The 17914-nt window shown below is 44.2% G+C and overlaps 1 protein-coding gene across 1 annotated transcript in view; it reads left to right on the top strand.

Moving 5' to 3' along the window:
• Positions 1-17914, top strand: part of LOC311248125 (low-density lipoprotein receptor-related protein 8-like) — a gene marked incomplete at both ends in the record, with an annotated part of 99349 nt that overhangs the window by 55785 nt on the left and 25650 nt on the right. The window contains 2 exons of the mRNA XM_084339069.1: positions 1804-1923; positions 2733-2858. Of these exons, the coding sequence (XP_084195195.1) occupies positions 1804-1923; positions 2733-2858 (246 nt within the window). The remainder of the gene's footprint in view (positions 1-1803; positions 1924-2732; positions 2859-17914) is intronic.

Genomic DNA, 17914 nt, shown 5'->3' with positions numbered 1-17914 from the left:
CACTGATATAGAGTGTCTGGTCAGTAACATGGGTCTCCCAGTCCCTCCACTCTGCAGTAAACAGCCATCACTGATATAGAGTGTCTGGTCAGTAACATGGGTCTCCCAGTCCCTCCACTCTGCAGTAAACAGCCATCACTGATATAGAGTGTCTGGTCAGTAACATGGGTCTCCCAGTCCCTCCACTCTGCAGTAAACAGTCATCACTGATATAGAGGGTCTGGTCAGTAACATGGGTCTCCCAGTCCCTCCACTCTGCAGTAAACAGCCATCACTGATATAGAGTGTCTGGTCAGTAACATGGGTCTCCCAGTCCCTCCACTCTGCAGTAAACAGACATCACTGATATAGAGTGTCTGGTCAGTAACATGGGTCTCCCAGTCCCTCCACTCTGCAGTAAACAGTCATCCCTGATATAGAGTGTTCTGGTCAGTAACATGGGTCTCCCAGTCCCTCCACTCTGCAGTAAACAGTCATCACTGATATAGAGTGTCTGGTCAGTAACATGGGTCTCCCAGTCCCTCCACTCTGCAGTAAACAGACATCACTGATATAGAGTGTCTGGTCAGTAACATGGGTCTCCCAGTCCCTCCACTCTGCAGTAAACAGTCATCACTGATATAGAGTGTCTGGTCAGTAACATGGGTCTCCCAGTCCCTCCACTCTGCAGTAAACAGACATCACTGATATAGAGTGTCTGGTCAGTAACATGGATCTCTCAGTCCCTCCACTCTGCAGTAAACAGTCATCACTGATATAGAGGGTCTGGTCAGTAACATGGGTCTCCCAGTCCCTCCTCTCTGCAGTAAACAGCCATCACTGATATAGAGTGTCTGGTCAGTAACATGGGTCTCCCAGTCCCTCCACTCTGCAGTAAACAGCCATCACTGATATAGAGGGTCTGGTCAGTAACATGGGTCTCTCAGTCCCTCCACTCTGCAGTAAACAGTCATCACTGATATAGAGGGTCTGGTCAGTAACATGGGTCTCCCAGTCCCTCCACTCTGCAGTAAACAGTCATCACTGATATAGAGGGTCTGGTCAGTAACATGGGTCTCCCAGTCCCTCCACTCTGCAGTAAACAGTCATCACTGATATAGAGGGTCTGGTCAGTAACATGGGTCTCCCAGTCCCTCCACTCTGCAGTAAACAGTCATCACTGATATAGAGGGTCTGGTCAGTAACATGGGTCTCTCAGTCCCTCCACTCTGCAGTAAACAGCCATCACTGATATAGAGGGTCTGGTCAGTAACATGGGTCTCCCAGTCCCTCCACTCTGCAGTAAACAGTCATCACTGATATAGAGTGTCTGGTCAGTAACATGGGTCTCCCAGTCCCTCCTGCTCTGCAGTAAACAGTCATCACTGATATAGAGTGTCTGGTCAGTAACATGGGTCTCCCAGTCCCTCCACTCTGCAGTAAACAGTCATCACTGATATAGAGTGTCTGGTCAGTAACATGGGTCTCTCAGTCCCTCCTCTCTGCAGTAAACAGTCATCACTGATGCAGTGTCTGGTCAGTAACATGGGTCTCCCAGTCCCTCCACTCTGCAGTAAACAGTCATCACTGATATAGAGTGTCTGGTCAGTAACATGGGTCTCTCAGTCCCTCCACTCTGCAGTAAACAGTCATCACTGATATAGAGTGTCTGGTCAGTAACATGGGTCTCCCAGTCCCTCCACTCTGCAGTAAACAGCCATCACTGATACAGAGTGTCTGGTCTCCCGGTCCCATGTTCTTTTCTTTTCACTTGCGTTGCCTCTGACCTCTGACCCCTGACCCCTCCCCTCTTGCCCCCCCCAGGGCTGAATGAGTGCATGCTCAACAACGGCGGCTGCTCACACATCTGCATGGACCGACCAATCGGCTTTGAGTGCCAATGTCCCACTGGCTACCAGCTGCTGGACCAGAAGACGTGTGGAGGTGAGTTCAGAGCCAATGGCTATAGTTTGTGTGTGTGCGTGTTTGATTGATTGATTGATTGATTGAAAACTTTATTAACAGATTGCAGAATGGGTACAATACAGTACGGCTCAATACACACAACTGTTAAGGGGATGCAGACCAGAGAAAGACTTCCGTCTTGTTTACATCAGGGTCCCCCATTTTCAATTCATCATAATATGACATACATGACATACAGATAGCCAGTACTGCTACATCTATACATTTATGACATACCAGATTTACAAATACAGTACTGTTTGTGATACAAAAATAGTCTAAAAAAGAGAGTATATACATTTGAGGGGGAAGAAACTGTACATTGGAGGTGGTTGGGTGGGTGGGGGGGTGGGTAGTGTGTGTGTGTGTGTGTGTGTGTGTGTGTGTGTCTATGTGTCTCACATGCACACAAGTAAAATGACCTTCACACCCACACTCCATCCTTTTCACACTATCATTTCGCCATCACACGCAGAGAAAAACACTGTTATCTGCACGAATGAATCCCGCATAACCGGGTATAGTCTCTCTCTCTCTCTCTCTCTCTCTCTCTCTCTCTCTCTCTCTCTCTCTCTCTCTCTCTCTCTCTCTCTCTCTCTCTCTCTCTCTCTCCTGTATGAAGCCTTCAGAGTATTGATTGAAGGTCTCTCTCTCTCTCTCTCTCTTGTATGAAGCCTTCAGAGTATTGATTGAAGGTCTCTCTCTCTCTCTCTCTCTCTCTTGTATGAAGCCTTCAGAGTATTGATTGAAGGTCTCTCTCTCTATCTCTCTCTCTCTCTCCCCCGCAGACATTGACGAGTGTGAGAACCCAGATGCCTGCAGTCAGATCTGCATCAACTACAAGGGAGACTTCAAGTGCGAGTGCTACGAAGGCTACGAGATGGACCCCGTCACGAAGACCTGCAAGGCGGAAGGTGAGCCACGTGAATACACAACGATGACATCATGAAGGGTCAACCCTAACCCTAGCCCTGACCCTAGCCCTGTCACAGGCAAGTTTCAAGTTTCTTTATTAGTTGTCAGACAAAAATACAGAATACTTTTATATGAAATGCTTTTTTCTGTTTTGCTCCTGGGAGTGTGCTAGATAAAAATAGATAAGTATGAAATAGAAAGTCAAATGTACGTAAACAAGTGTAAACTAAAGTGTTCAATATACATATACAATAATATACAATACAGAGTAGAAAAATAAATAAAACAATGAGTAACTGAGTTACAATACAATACACAGTACAATGCAGAAATGGGATGCAATGAGGTATGCGTTGTAGTGCAAATCTCTTTACCAATAAATATAAAGTGTGTTAAAGTGTCTAAAGTGGGTAAAGTGGGTGCTACAGTGAGTTGTGTGTTTAAAGTGGGTGTGGATGTGTGTGCTGTGAGTGTAGTTGATGGTTTGTCACATAGTGTTATTGTCGTTGAGCATCCTGATGGCCTGGGGATAGAAGGTGAGCCACATGGATACACAACGATAACAAAACCAAACAGCTTACATAGATTACAACATGATGGGTCATGGTCTTGGCCAGGTTATAAGGACATTGGAGACGACTGTCACGGCTAAACCCTGGCTAGTGGAGACAAAGACAAGGCATTATACAGTATATTATTTAAACCCTGGCTAGTGGAGACAAGGCATTATACAGTATATTCTCTCAACCCTGGCTAGTGGAGACAAGGCATTATACAGTATATTCTCTCAACCCTGGCTAGTGGAGACAAGGCATTATACAGTATATTCTCTCAACCCTGGCTAGTGGAGACAAGGACAAGGCATTATACAGTATATTCTCTCAACCCTGGCTAGTGGAGACAAAGACAAGGCATTATACAGTATATTCTCTCAACCCTGGCTAGTGGAGACAAAGACAAGGCATTATACAGTATATTCTCTCAACCCTGGCTAGTGGAGACAAGGCATTATACAGTATATTCTCTCAACCCTGGCTAGTGGAGACAAGGCATTATACAGTATATTCTCTCAACCCTGGCTAGTGGAGACAAAGACAAGGCATTATACAGTATATTCTCTAAACCCTGGCTAGTGGAGACAAGGCATTATACAGTATATTCTCTCAACCCTGGCTAGTGGAGACAAGGCATTATACAGTATATTCTCTCAACCCTGGCTAGTGGAGACAAAGACAAGGCATTATACAGTATATTCTCTCAACCCTGGCTAGTGGAGACAAGGCATTATACAGTATATTCTCTCAACCCTGGCTAGTGGAGACAAAGACAAGGCATTATACAGTATATTCTCTCAACCCTGGCTAGTGGAGACAAAGACAAGGCATTATACAGTATATTCTCTCAACCCTGGCTAGTGGAGACAAGGCATTATACAGTATATTCTCTCAACCCTGGCTAGTGGAGACAAGGCATTATACAGTATATTCTCTCAACCCTGGCTAGTGGAGACAAAGACAAGGCATTATACAGTATATTCTCTCAACCCTGCCTAGTGGAGACAAGGCATTATACAGTATATTCTCTAAACCCTGGCTAGTGGAGACAAGGCATTATACAGTATATTCTCTCAACCCTGGCTAGTGGAGACAAAGACAAGGCATTATACAGTATATTCTCACATTGTTCACACTTTTAACTTCCCCACTTTGCTGGGGACATCCCCCGAGACCCCCTCAAGGAGCCCTGGAGGTCCCCAGACCCCATGTGGAGATGAATACTGACCATTGAACACTTCCCATACCCCTCACTAAAGTATTTGTCAATAGAGGCCTTTGCACGTAATGTTTATATAGTTCTCTGCCATCCAACATGGCTGCCGGTAACATACTGAAGCAACCATTGTTGTTGTATACATGGCAATGGAAGAGACAGTGGTTGCCATGTGTTGATATATGAGAAATATATCAACAAAAACATAATAATTTGGCGTCTTATTACTGGATCTTGTAAACGAGTCACAGTGGAACAGTAACGTCATGCTGTTCCAGTGTTTTACCGACTCTGCCACGGCACAGCAATTAGGCTTTTTCTTTAACGGTTACCAATGGTTACAGGCATTTATTAATGTGCAAGGCCTTTATCAATGTCCAATTAAAGTTAAGTAGCCATTGACTACTCAAGAGATCACCAGGGCAGTAATATTTTTTAACTGGATCGTTTTCATTTTGTTTTGAGTAATTAGCTGCTATGCTTTGTTGCCACGGCATATTCTGGTTAAACGGTAACTCAATAGGGAGGTGTAGTGGTTACTTCCTGGTCTATAGGGAGATGTAGTGGTTACTTCCTGGTCTATAGGGAGGTGTAGTGGTTACTTCCTGGTCTATAGGGAGGTGTCGTGGTTACTTCCTGGTCTATAGGGAGGTGTAGTGGTTACGTCCTGGTCTATAGGGAGGTGTAGTGGTTACTTCCTGGTCTATAGGGAGGTGTAGTGGTTACTTCCTGGTCTATAGGGAGGTGTCGTGGTTACTTCCTGGTCTATAGGGAGGTGTAGTGGTTACTTCCTGGTCTATAGGGAGGTGTAGTGGTTACTTCCTGGTCTATATGGAGGTGTAGTGGTTACTTCCTGGTCTATAGGGAGGTGTAGTGGTTACTTCCTGGTCTATAGGGAGGTGTAGTGGTTACGTCCTGGTCTATATGGAGGTGTAGTGGTTACTTCCTGGTCTATATGGAGGTGTAGTGGTTACTTCCTGGTCTATATGGAGGTGTAGTGGTTACTTCCTGGTCTATAGGGAGGTGTAGTGTTGTTACAGCAGGCAGAGAGCCTTGCTACTACTAGCCAAATGAAAATGTATCTGTTTCACCTAACAACACTATCTGAGAGTCACACACAGCTAGTGGCAGGCAGAGAGCCGTGCTACTACTAGCCGAGGAGTAATGAATGAAAATGTATCTGTTTCACCTAACACTATTGCTCCGTGATCATAGCCATCCATCTCTAAAGCTAACCACTATTTGTAAAAGCCACAACCACGTTACCATATTTGTAATAATGAAAATCATTGTGTCGTTGTACATATTGTGTATACACCGTTAGAAGCTAACATAGCTTAGCTTGGTAGCTATTGTGCTAACAACATATCCCGACGTCCAGCTCGCTAGCCGGCATGAACGCCCGACCCAAAATGGTTCTCTCCTCTCTGTACACCCCCGTCCCCACAAGTACCCTGCCAGGGAGCCCATGGACACGACAACAGCAGCAGCCATAAGGTGCTCGAGCCCGTAACGCTAGTGGTACACGATAGCTATGAGCTAACTAACGCTACAAGCTCAAACACCCTACAGCCACCACTATTGTCGCGTCCACAAGCTCCCCGGCAGAACACCCGCGAGGACAAAGGCACACAAAGAGGAGAGAATCACCCCAAATCGGGCACTCATGCCGGCCAACAAGCCAGATGCCGCAGCACGTTGTTAGCACAATAGTAGCCCACTGTGATGCACCGAGTGGGCCACCATTGATCAACATGCAGCGACGTGTAGCTTGCATGATGCGTGTGCAGTGCTTTGCCACACAGGTCTGAGAAGAGGACCTGCACATGATTTTACTCGTTCCCCAAACTCCTCTACATGCCCCGATCTAAAATGGTTCACGACAGTAGACATAATGCTAACGTTAGCCAGCGCCATATATCCAGTAGTACTATGACCCGGACGGGCATAAGGCATACGTTTCCTGAAGTGACGTCACGGCCGTGCTAGCGTCTGATAAGCTTTTAGATTTGCTCCGTGCATGTTATTCGTGCGTGGACCTTTTTAAGCATTTCTGAGTGAAATTTCCGGTGTCAAATGGAAAAAAAAAAATAATTAAATTAGATACCAATGATGTAAACTACCCATAATTGCAGAGTAGGGTTTAACCTGCAAGTTGGCCTTTAAACAATAATGTTAGTGATAGAAGGGAACTCGTTTTGTGCAAAAATGGAAAGCTTGTTCATGAGGCAGAATTGTTACAATAGCCGATAATCCATGTCCCCAATGATAAACCCCTATAGGGCTGGTACGTCACACCCCACAAAGTCAGGTCGGGCTGCAATAGAATGAGAATGAGAAACGGTTTGGAAGCCACTGGTAACAAGCAGGGTTCGCACAAGGTCCTTGAAGGGCTTAAAGTGCTTGATTATTTACCAAAAAAAGTCAAGGCCTGGAATTCCTTGAAAACAGCGAATTGTTTAACAAGGTGCTTAAAAAGTCCTTGAAATTCAAATCAACCATTCGTATTGAAAGTTTTGTTCATCCATGATAAAATTGTTTCTGAATCAAGAAAATGTAATATTTTTTATTTAAAGTGTAACTAATTGTCGGAAATTGGTTTTAAGGCATAAATATTGGATCCGTTTTTTTTTCTATAAAAAACAGCATTTAAAAGTGAATTGTAATCCCTTTAACACTTTGGGTGCCGGCCAAAAATCCGGAAAATGACTGTGGGTTGCCAGGATTCCTGGACGATTCTAGCATATCTCATGATCTTAGCGGAGCTATTTCTATATTTTATATTATAACTATGGGGAAATGGTTGGGCTCATTTGAAGACGACAAGTTGATGTACACAATGCAAAAGACCGTTTGTTTCTGCATGTCTTCGTTCGTTCACAATTACAAGTTAAAAAACGTCAACAAAAGATAAAAGTGGAGGTAAATTATTTAGAACAGAAGTTACAGGCACTTTTATGAAAGGTGTGCCGGCGGGGTGATAATAGGTACTGAACGTGTTATAAAGCAATTTAGACTGGGATGGATGGATGGATGGTTTGATTGATTGATTGTTTGACAGATTGTTTTATTGGTTTGATTGATAGAATGTTTTATTGTTTTGTTGATAGTTTGATTCATAGATTGATTTGTTTGATTGATTGATTACTTTGTTGGTCATTTGATTGATAGAATGTTTGATTGTTTTGTTGATAGTTTGCTTGATAGAATGTTTGATTGTTTTGTTGATAGTTTGCTTGATAGAATGTTTGATTGTTTTGTTGATAGTTTGATTCATAGATTGATTTGTTTGATTGATTGATTACTTTGTTGGTCATTTGATTGATAGAATGTTTGATTGTTTTGTTGATAGTTTGATTCATAGATTGATTGGTTTGATTGATTGATTACTTTGTTGGTCATTTGATTGATAGAATGTTTGATTGTTTTGTTGGTAATTTGCTTGATAGAATGTTTTATTGTTTTGTTGATAGTTTGATTCATAGATTGATTGGTTTGATTGATTGATTACTTTGTTGGTCATTTGATTGATAGAATGTTTGATTGTTTTGTTGATAGTTTGATTCATAGATTGATTTGTTTGATTGATTGATTACTTTGTTGGTCATTTGATTGATAGAATGTTTGATTGTTTTGTTGATAGTTTGCTTGATAGAATGTTTGATTGTTTTGTTGATAGTTTGATTCATAGATTGATTGGTTTGATTGATTGATTACTTTGTTGGTCATTTGATTGATAGAATGTTTGATTGTTTTGTTGATAGTTTGATTCATAGATTGATTGGTTTGATTGATTGATTACTTTGTTGGTCATTTGATTGATAGAATGTTTGATTGTTTTGTTGATAGTTTGATTCATAGATTGATTTGTTTGATTGATTGATTACTTTGTTGGTCATTTGATTGATAGAATGTTTGATTGTTTTGTTGATAGTTTGCCTGATAGAATGTTTGATTGTTTTGTTGATAGTTTGATTCATAGATTGATTGGTTTGATTGATTGATTACTTTGTTGGTCATTTGATTGATAGAATGTTTGATTGTTTTGTTGATAGTTTGATTCATAGATTGATTGGTTTGATTGATTGATTACTTTGTTGGTCATTTGATTGATAGAATGTTTGATTGTTTTGTTGATAGTTTGATTCATAGATTGATTTGTTTGATTGATTGATTACTTTGTTGGTCATTTGATTGATATGCCTGGCGCTAATGAACAAGTACGTTTTATAACTACTGGTGTAGGTCCAGACAACATTATTATAAAATACAGAATACTTTACAATGCAAAAAACTTGAAACTTTGATGCCATGAACATTTTTATTGTAAAATATGTTCAATAAACTGGGTGACAAGTCATCAGTACCAACCATTGTTGCTGTGCATTATATGCTGGTAACATTCACAGTATAGGATTATGGTAATTTACCAAGACAATACCTTATAAAAAGTGAACACTGGAGGATAATCAACCATTGTTTCAGTGCATTTAGGAGTTTGTTGGTAACATTCACAGTATAGGATTATGGTAATTTACCAATACAATACCTTATAAAAAGTGAACACTGGAGGATAATCAACCATTGTTTCAGTGCATTTAGGAGTTTGTTGGTAACATTCACAGTATAGGATTATGGTAATTTACCAAGACAATACCTTATAAAAAGTGAACACTGTGATGATAACCAACCATTGTTTCAGTGCATTTAGGAGTTTGTTGGTAACATTCACAGTATAGGATTATGGTAATTTACCAAGACAATACCTTATAAAAAGTGAACACTGGAGGATAATCAACCATTGTTTCAGTGCATTTAGGAGTTTGTTGGTAACATTCACAGTATAGGATTATGGTAATTTACCAAGACAATACCTTATAAAAAGTGAACACTGGAGGATAATCAACCATTGTTTCAGTGCATTTAGGAGTTTGTTGGTAACATTCACAGTATAGGATTATGGTAATTTACCAATACAATACCTTATAAAAAGTGAACACTGGAGGATAATCAACCATTGTTTCAGTGCATTTAGGAGTTTGTTGGTAACATTCACAGTATAGGATTATGGTAATTTACCAAGACAATACCTTATAAAAAGTGAACACTGGCTGATGATAACCAACCATTGTGTCAGTGCATTTAGGAGTTTGTTGGTAACATTCACAGTATAGGATTATGGTAATTTACCAAGACAATACCTTATAAAAAGTGAACACTGGAGGATAATCAACCATTGTTTCAGTGCATTTAGGAGTTTGTTGGTAACATTCACAGTATAGGATTATGGTAATTTACCAAGACAATACCTTATAAAAAGTGAACACTGGAGGATAATCAACCATTGTTTCAGTGCATTTAGGAGTTTGTTGGTAACATTCACAGTATAGGATTATGGTAATTTACCAATACAATACCTTATAAAAAGTGAACACTGGAGGATAATCAACCATTGTTTCAGTGCATTTAGGAGTTTGTTGGTAACATTCACAGTATAGGATTATGGTAATTTACCAAGACAATACCTTATAAAAAGTGAACACTGTGATGATAACCAACCATTGTTTCAGTGCATTTAGGAGTTTGTTGGTAACATTCACAGTATAGGATTATGGTAATTTACCAAGACAATACCTTATAAAAAGTGAACACTGGAGGATAATCAACCATTGTTTCAGTGCATTTAGGAGTTTGTTGGTAACATTCACAGTATAGGATTATGGTAATTTACCAAGACAATACCTTATAAAAAGTGAACACTGGAGGATAATCAACCATTGTTTCAGTGCATTTAGGAGTTTGTTGGTAACATTCACAGTATAGGATTATGGTAATTTACCAATACAATACTTTATAAAAAGTGAACACTGGAGGATAATCAACCATTGTTTCAGTGCATTTAGGAGTTTGTTGGTAACATTCACAGTATAGGATTATGGTAATTTACCAAGACAATACCTTATAAAAAGTGAACACTGGCTGATGATAACCAACCATTGTGTCAGTGCATTTAGGAGTTTGTTGGTAACATTCACAGTATAGGATTATGGTAATTTACAAAGACAATACCTTATAAAAAGTGAACACTGGAGGATAACCAACCATTGTTTCAGTGCATTTAGAAGTTTGCTGGTAACATTCACGTCACATGAACTACAGGGCATATCTTACTTGGTCTCTCGCATCGATGACTGCATTGTCCATTGATAAATGGATGAAGCGCCAGATGATCTGTGGACCAAAAAATATCCAATACATGCTTCCAAAGTATATAAATAATAGGCCAATGGACTGCATTAGAAAAGTGTGGTATGTTACCTACAGTATATACTTTTTTAAACTGGGTGACTGTCAGCAACCATTGGTTCTGTGCAAACGGTAAAAATGAGGGGGGAAAAAGATAAATAAAAAAAAACTATATACACACACAATGCAAATTATGAATGGAGTCGATACAGCTAGATCGCTAACATAACGTCTCATCTGCAAGTGGTCCAAACATGCCTATGCAATATCGACAACCGTGGCCCAAATACATGTGTTCAATGCATTTGTCTTGTACAGAAAACAGTGCAACTACCCATACACTATACTATACTATACTATACTACAATATACTATACTATACTATACTACACTATACTATACTACACTCAGCTAGCTATACTATGTACCGGTACACATGGTTCTGTCTGTATCACACAATGATGGATTATTTAGAAGTAATCTGTACTTCTGTGTGCCGGATTATTTAGAAGTAGTCTGTACTTCTGTATGACAACTAATAAAGAAACTATTTAGAGAAATCCCTCTTTGTGTGGTACAGAGCGAAGCATTTGTCACGATGCAGGGGGACTTTGCACGATGTGCAAAAATATCTGGTCTCACTCCTGATGCCACACCTACTGCAGACACGACATTTCCTACACGGTAGCTTTTTCTTCGGGGTGGCTTTGTATGCAACCATTACATGCTTCACAAAGCCACCCACTAATCTGCTCTGCGGGTCCCCCAGTGGGGCCCTAGGGTCGACACGCCCCACCTGCTCAGCCCCTGCCTCCTCCTCATCCCCACCCCCTGCCTCCTCCCCTGCCTCCTCCCCTGCCTCCTCCCCTGCCTCCGCCTCCATCTCCGCTGTCACCCCAGGAATCTTATTCTCCTTACCGTCTGTGTAGGTCCGCGCCACAGCCCTGGTGAACCGGAAGAGGTTGGAGTAATGCCCTTGTGGGTGCTTTTTTTTGTACAAGACAAAAGCGTTGAAGATACATATTTGGATCAGATACATCACAAACTTTTTGGTCCACTTTCCAGTCTTACGTGTAACCGGATAGTACGATATATTCTGATCCAGCTGATCGACGCCGTTCATGAATTTATTGTACTCCAGGATTGATGATGGCTTGAGCATCTCCACCCTCAGCGCTTTGCCCTTCTTCTGCTTCTTCCACACCATCGCCTTTTCCATGGTGTCCTCGTGGAAGCTGCTGATGGTCTTCACGATTCTCTTATCGCGCCATGCCACGATCAGGACCTCCTTGTTGTTGACCGCAATGCGCTCCCCCACACCGATGTCACGTTTGGTAATGTTCTTGATGATGGCTGGCTCGCCCCGGTGCTTCCTGAGGGTACCACAGACGTCGGTCCTCAACTGTCGGAGCCTGGCGGACATACGTACCGAGTTGTAGAAGTTGTCCATGAAGAGCGTATAGCCGGTCCCAGACAGACGTCCAAGCAGACCGACGACCGTGTCCCCCAGGAGCGAGCCTTCCCGACAATATGGCTTAAATGAAAAGCAATATCCTGTGCGTGATTCGCACAGGAAGTAGGACTTGATGCCATAGCGGGTGGGCTTGTTGGGGTTGTAGACCCGGAAGGTCAGGCGGCCTCGCCATGCCATCACCCCCTCGTCAATGGCGAGCTCGCGTTCAGGCTGGTACAGCTCCTTGCACCTCGCGTTTACATGGTCGACTACAGGGCGTACTTTGCACAATTTGTCTCTAACCTCCAGGGAAGTATTGTCCGCAAAGTGGAGGAATCGCCAGATCAATTGGAACCTGTTGCGTGGCATGGTCTCAGAGTAGTACGGTGTGTACATCATGTCGTCAGTGGTCCACATCTGGTCCACGCGAGGCTTCCGCAGGACACTGCTAAGGAAATGGAGTCCGAGGAACTTCTTCAGCTCCTTCAATGTGAGGGGCTTCCAAAGCAGTGCCCTGCTACTGGTTAGCGTGGGGTCCAGCCGGGCAATGGACTGCTCAGCGTAGAGGTTGGACTGGGCAACAATAGAGTTCAGAAAAGCATCTGTCAGGAACAGATCCATCCATTTCGCAGGCCGGTAAGATCTGAGTGCCATGGCGTCCTGGAGCAACCCCGGTTGGGCTGTGAAGGGGATCCTTTGAGGCACCCAGCCCTCACGAGACCAGGCATTCTCCTCTTCCTGGCGGATCGCAGCCCTGCTCTTCGCTCCTCCACGTCGCACGCCACGACCTGTCAATTATACAAATATACTATAACACCCCTACTGTAGACATTCATATGCCACGTAGTTACAAACTGTGTGAGTGAATGAGTGAGTGTGTGTGGGGTTCAGATGTCAGAGCTGGACGTGGTGTGGGGGTCAGAGGTCAGAGCTGGAAGTGGTGTGCAGAGTGAGGCCAACTTACCTCTCTTAGATGTGCGTTTCCGCCCTGCAACGGGTTCCGGCATGTCCAGACTAGCATCCAGTTCTAGAATCACATGATGTAATACATTACACTAGGGCAACGTATTGTCATTGTATTTACCACCATCACCACCAGACCAGGCCCTGCAGCAGCCAGTCACCACCAGGCCCAGGCCCTGCAGCAGCCAGTCACCACCAGGCCCAGGCCCTGCAGCAGCCTCATGCAGCACTCCTCCATCACATCCAGAGAGCAGACTGTAACATGAGGAGGATCACTGTGTTCAACATGCAGCACTCCTCCATCACATCCAGAGAGCAGACTGTAACATGAGGAGGATCACTGTGTTCAACATGCAGCACTCCTCCATCACATCCAGAGAGCAGACTGTAACATGAGGAGGATCACTGTGTTCAACATGCAGCACTCCTCCATCACATCCAGAGAGCAGACTGTAACATGAGGAGGATCACTGTGTTCAACATGCAGCACTCCTCCATCACATCCAGAGAGCAGACTGTAACCCCCCCCCCCCTCTTGTCCCAGCTCCCTGCAGACCCTCTCTAACCCCCCCCCTCTTGTCCCAGCTCCCTGCAGACCCTCTCTAACCCCCCCCCCCTCTTGTCCCAGCTCCCTGCAGACCCTCTCTAACCCCCCCCCTCTTGTCCCAGCTCCCTGCAGACCCTCTCTAACCCCCCCCCCCCCCTCTTGTCCCAGCTCCCTGCAGACCCTCTCTAACCCCCCCCCCTCTTGTCCCAGCTCCCTGCAGACCCTCTCTAACCCCCCCCCCCCCCCCCCCCTCTTGTCCCAGCTCCCTGCGGACCCTCTCTAACCCCCCCCCCCCCCCCTCTTGTCCCAGCTCCCTGCGGACCCTCTCTAACCCCCCCCCCCCCTCTTGTCCCAGCTCCCTGCGTCCCAATTACCTGCAGGAGTAGAATGTGATCCCATGTCGTTGCCAGTCTCAGCGTCACTATCGGCAGGGTCTGCGCCAGAATCTGAATTGGATTAAATTCATTCAGTAAGTAAGTCTCACAAAACACAATAGTAATACATTTACACATACATAAATGTAGTTAGTACATACCCAAGCATGTTGGTGTATTGGCCCCGGATTCGGTTTCGGAGTGTTCTGCTGTGTGAACACAAAATAAATCAGCGGCCATCAAAGCATGTACATGTGTGTGTGTTGTAATCAATGGAATTTTACATATGCTACACAACCATGCATTTAAATATAGGCCTCGCCATGTGCCCATGCCATTGTGTATGTGTGTGCTGTAATCAATGGAATTTGCATATAGAGGCCTCACCATGTACTGCGAAGTTCAAAGGTGTTGGAGAGGATGCATGTCTTTTGATCTTGTGTGTGTGTGTGTACACACACTGCACACACACACACACACATACACACACACATCAAATGGCATGGGGTGAGGCATCTACACACACACACACACACACATCCATGTAACTAAATGTAGTGGCCTGTACATGCCTACTATATCCTATATCATTCAACTATCGATTTGAACATGCACAAAACAATATTCACATTGCAACATACCAATTACCACGTCGACCACCACCACCACGTCGTATCATGCCCAGCATGCAACTATTATCACTTACATGATAGCTACACACTTCAAAGAGCCACTTCAAAGGGCGTGCACATGCACACACACACACACGCACACAAGACAACCTAACTGTAGCACATGGTAGCGTGGCCTGTACTACATGCCTACTATATCCTATATCATTCAACTATCGATTTGAACATGCACAAAACAATATTCACATTGCATTAGTAAACATGACGTACCGTTGCCCCGTCGACCACCACCGTGTCCGACTCCCACGTCTGAATCGTGCGATGAATCAGACTCATACCTCCGACCCAAGCCGAGATCATCGTCAGATGATTCCGGAGCTAGAATATAATAAATGCATATCAGCGTTAGGTTTGGCAAACTAACGTTACATAGTCACAGAATAAGCGGTAGGTAAATCATCAAATACACGTTTCACACACACACAATCACATGCATATCGCCGGCGTTGGTTTGTCGAACTAACGTTACATAGTCACAGTATGTAAATCATCAAATACACGTTTCACACACACACACACAATCACATGCATATCGCCGTTGGTTTGTCGAACTAACGTTACATAGTCACAGTATGTAAATCATCAAATACACGTTTCACACACACACATATATATATATATATATATATAAGACCGTGTAATTACCTGGTGGTTCCCAATCGGCGCTCCCATCAGATTCGTGGGCGGTCGAATCGCTGTCCCCTGACTCGCATGAAGAAGCTATGACCACAGCGGCAGCCTTCCTCTTCCTCGAACTGCGTCGGGTAGAGCCGCTCCCGGTCCCGGGGCGAGACGCGTTACTGGGCCCAGCAACGGTCTCACGGCTCTCTCCGATCGGAGCTACCAAAGACGTTGGTGCTGTTGGTGCTGCTGCTGCTTGAACAACCGCGGGTCCAAACGCCAGCTTCGTCTGAACAAAGCGACCCGCCGCCGGATTGTCCCCTCGCTTTCCTACACTACGTCTCTTCATACTGATCTAATAATCTAAATGAAACTACTAACTGATCAAACTACTATTACTACTACTGAAATATACTACCTAGACTACACACTAATCCCTCGAATAGTACTACTACTTAGCACGACTAAGTACTTTCTAAAGCACAGCTGAAACCTTACAATTAGTCTGATACTACCACTATACTGTATAACACTATAAATATAGACTATAGGCTGATCTCAATTCAAATATCTCTCTCAATCTCTCTCTCTCTCTCTATCGCTCTATCTATCTCTCTCTCTCTCTCTCCTCCAAAACCTCGTAGATTCTGGGATCGCGCTAACGTTTTATACCTGTGGTTACATTGGCCAGGTATGCTGGCCAATCAAATGCCAGATTCATTGTGGGGTACAATATTCCCCCTATTGTGATAGTGTTAGAAAATAGGGGGACACTGCCACCTAGTGAAATTTGAGAGGAAATGCAGTTTCTGGTTAAAATTTTCTTCCAAAAGCTCGGCGGTGAAGTTCAGACGGGGAAAATCGAAAAAAGATGTAAACAGATCAAAGACGCTGTACAGCGTCCTCGGCACCTTGAGCATGGCCGGGAAAGACGTTGTAAATCGTTTCTAGGCACCCAAAGTGTTAAATGCCCTTTTTTTAAATGAAGAATAGTGCTTGGAAAAGTACTTGAAAGTGCTTGAATTTCATTTAGCAATGTCTGTGGGAACCCTGGACATTAAGCCACGAGCTCAGATATCCTGCTGCCCATCAGAGCAACAGCTTCCACCCACGCAGTCCTCGTGTTTCAGTGTTAAAACGGCTCCTTTCATCATCTCAACCCACGTACCTTGCTTGTACAGTACCGCCTCGTTGCACCCAGGTGTCATTTCTAAGGGCACGGTATATTATTAGAACACCGTCTGAGCATCGCCATGGCAACTACCGGCTCTCTCACTCGAGGCGCCGGACGCACGCCGTCTGACGCGCGTGTTTTCAAGTACGCCAGGAATTGTTTTCACCGGTTCAGCCGCACCGCTGACACGCGGAGACGTGAAGGAGACGGGGTATAGAGGCGACATGAGAAGGACACGTGCCCTAATGGGTTCTGCTCGGCTACGCTCCCTCTCCCTCCTCCCTCCTCTGGCCGCCTCGTGAGAACGAAACATGCCTTAACCCTTTCACTGCCACACTACATAAGGTTAACCCTTTACCATCCTGGGGGTCAGGTGGCGTAGCGGAGATTGCGTCCGTCACCAACACCGGAGATGCGGGATTCGCCTGTTCGAATCCAGCTCCCGGCGTTGCTATCAGCTTGGCTGGCCGCTCGCACTAATACAATTGGCAGTATCAGAGGGTTGGAGAAGCTGAAGGGTGGGCGTTGTGGACAGCGACCCCTACAGTTCGGTCTGGGCGCCTGCTCAGCGAGGGTAGGAACTGAGGAGAGATAGTGTGGCCTCCCACACGCTACACTCTCCCCGGTGAGAACCTGCGCGGCCAGGCTGGCCTGCCCCAGGCTGCATGTGACAGTCTCCGGTCTCTCGGACCAACAGTGGGGGAAAGTACGCAACAACCAGGAAGGGTGGGATGGGAGAAAAATCGGGAAAAAGAGGGGAAGAAAGATAATAATAATACAAAAAATAAAAATAAAAACTTTACTATCACACTACAGACGGTAACCGTCTGTAGTGTGATAGTAAAGGGTTAACCTTCTGCCTTCTGAGTTAGATATGAGAGAGAGAGAGAGAGAGAGAGAGAGAGAGAGTGAGAGAGAGAGGGGGGGAGAGAGAGACAGAGGGGGAGGAGAGAGAGAGAGGGGGGAAGAGAGCGAGAGAGGGTCAAGTCAAGTCAAGAGTTTTAATTGTCACGGCATACAGGTATACAATGAAATGCGGGTGGTCTTGCCCGCAACGATGTGCAATACAGTGGTACAACATAATAGAATAAAAAAAAAAAAAAAAAACAACATTGTGCAGTAAACAGGTAACAGGTAACATGGAGTGACATCTCGGTATCTGTACATAGTTATTTACAGAGCATATGGGACATGCTAGTGAGCTTTGGTAGTGCA

This window comes from Notolepis coatsorum (assembly GCF_963971535.1).
Source record: "Notolepis coatsorum genome assembly, contig: SCAFFOLD_311, whole genome shotgun sequence".
Taxonomy (NCBI): domain Eukaryota; kingdom Metazoa; phylum Chordata; class Actinopteri; order Aulopiformes; family Paralepididae; genus Notolepis; species Notolepis coatsorum.
This window is presented reverse-complemented; position numbering and strand designations above follow the sequence as displayed.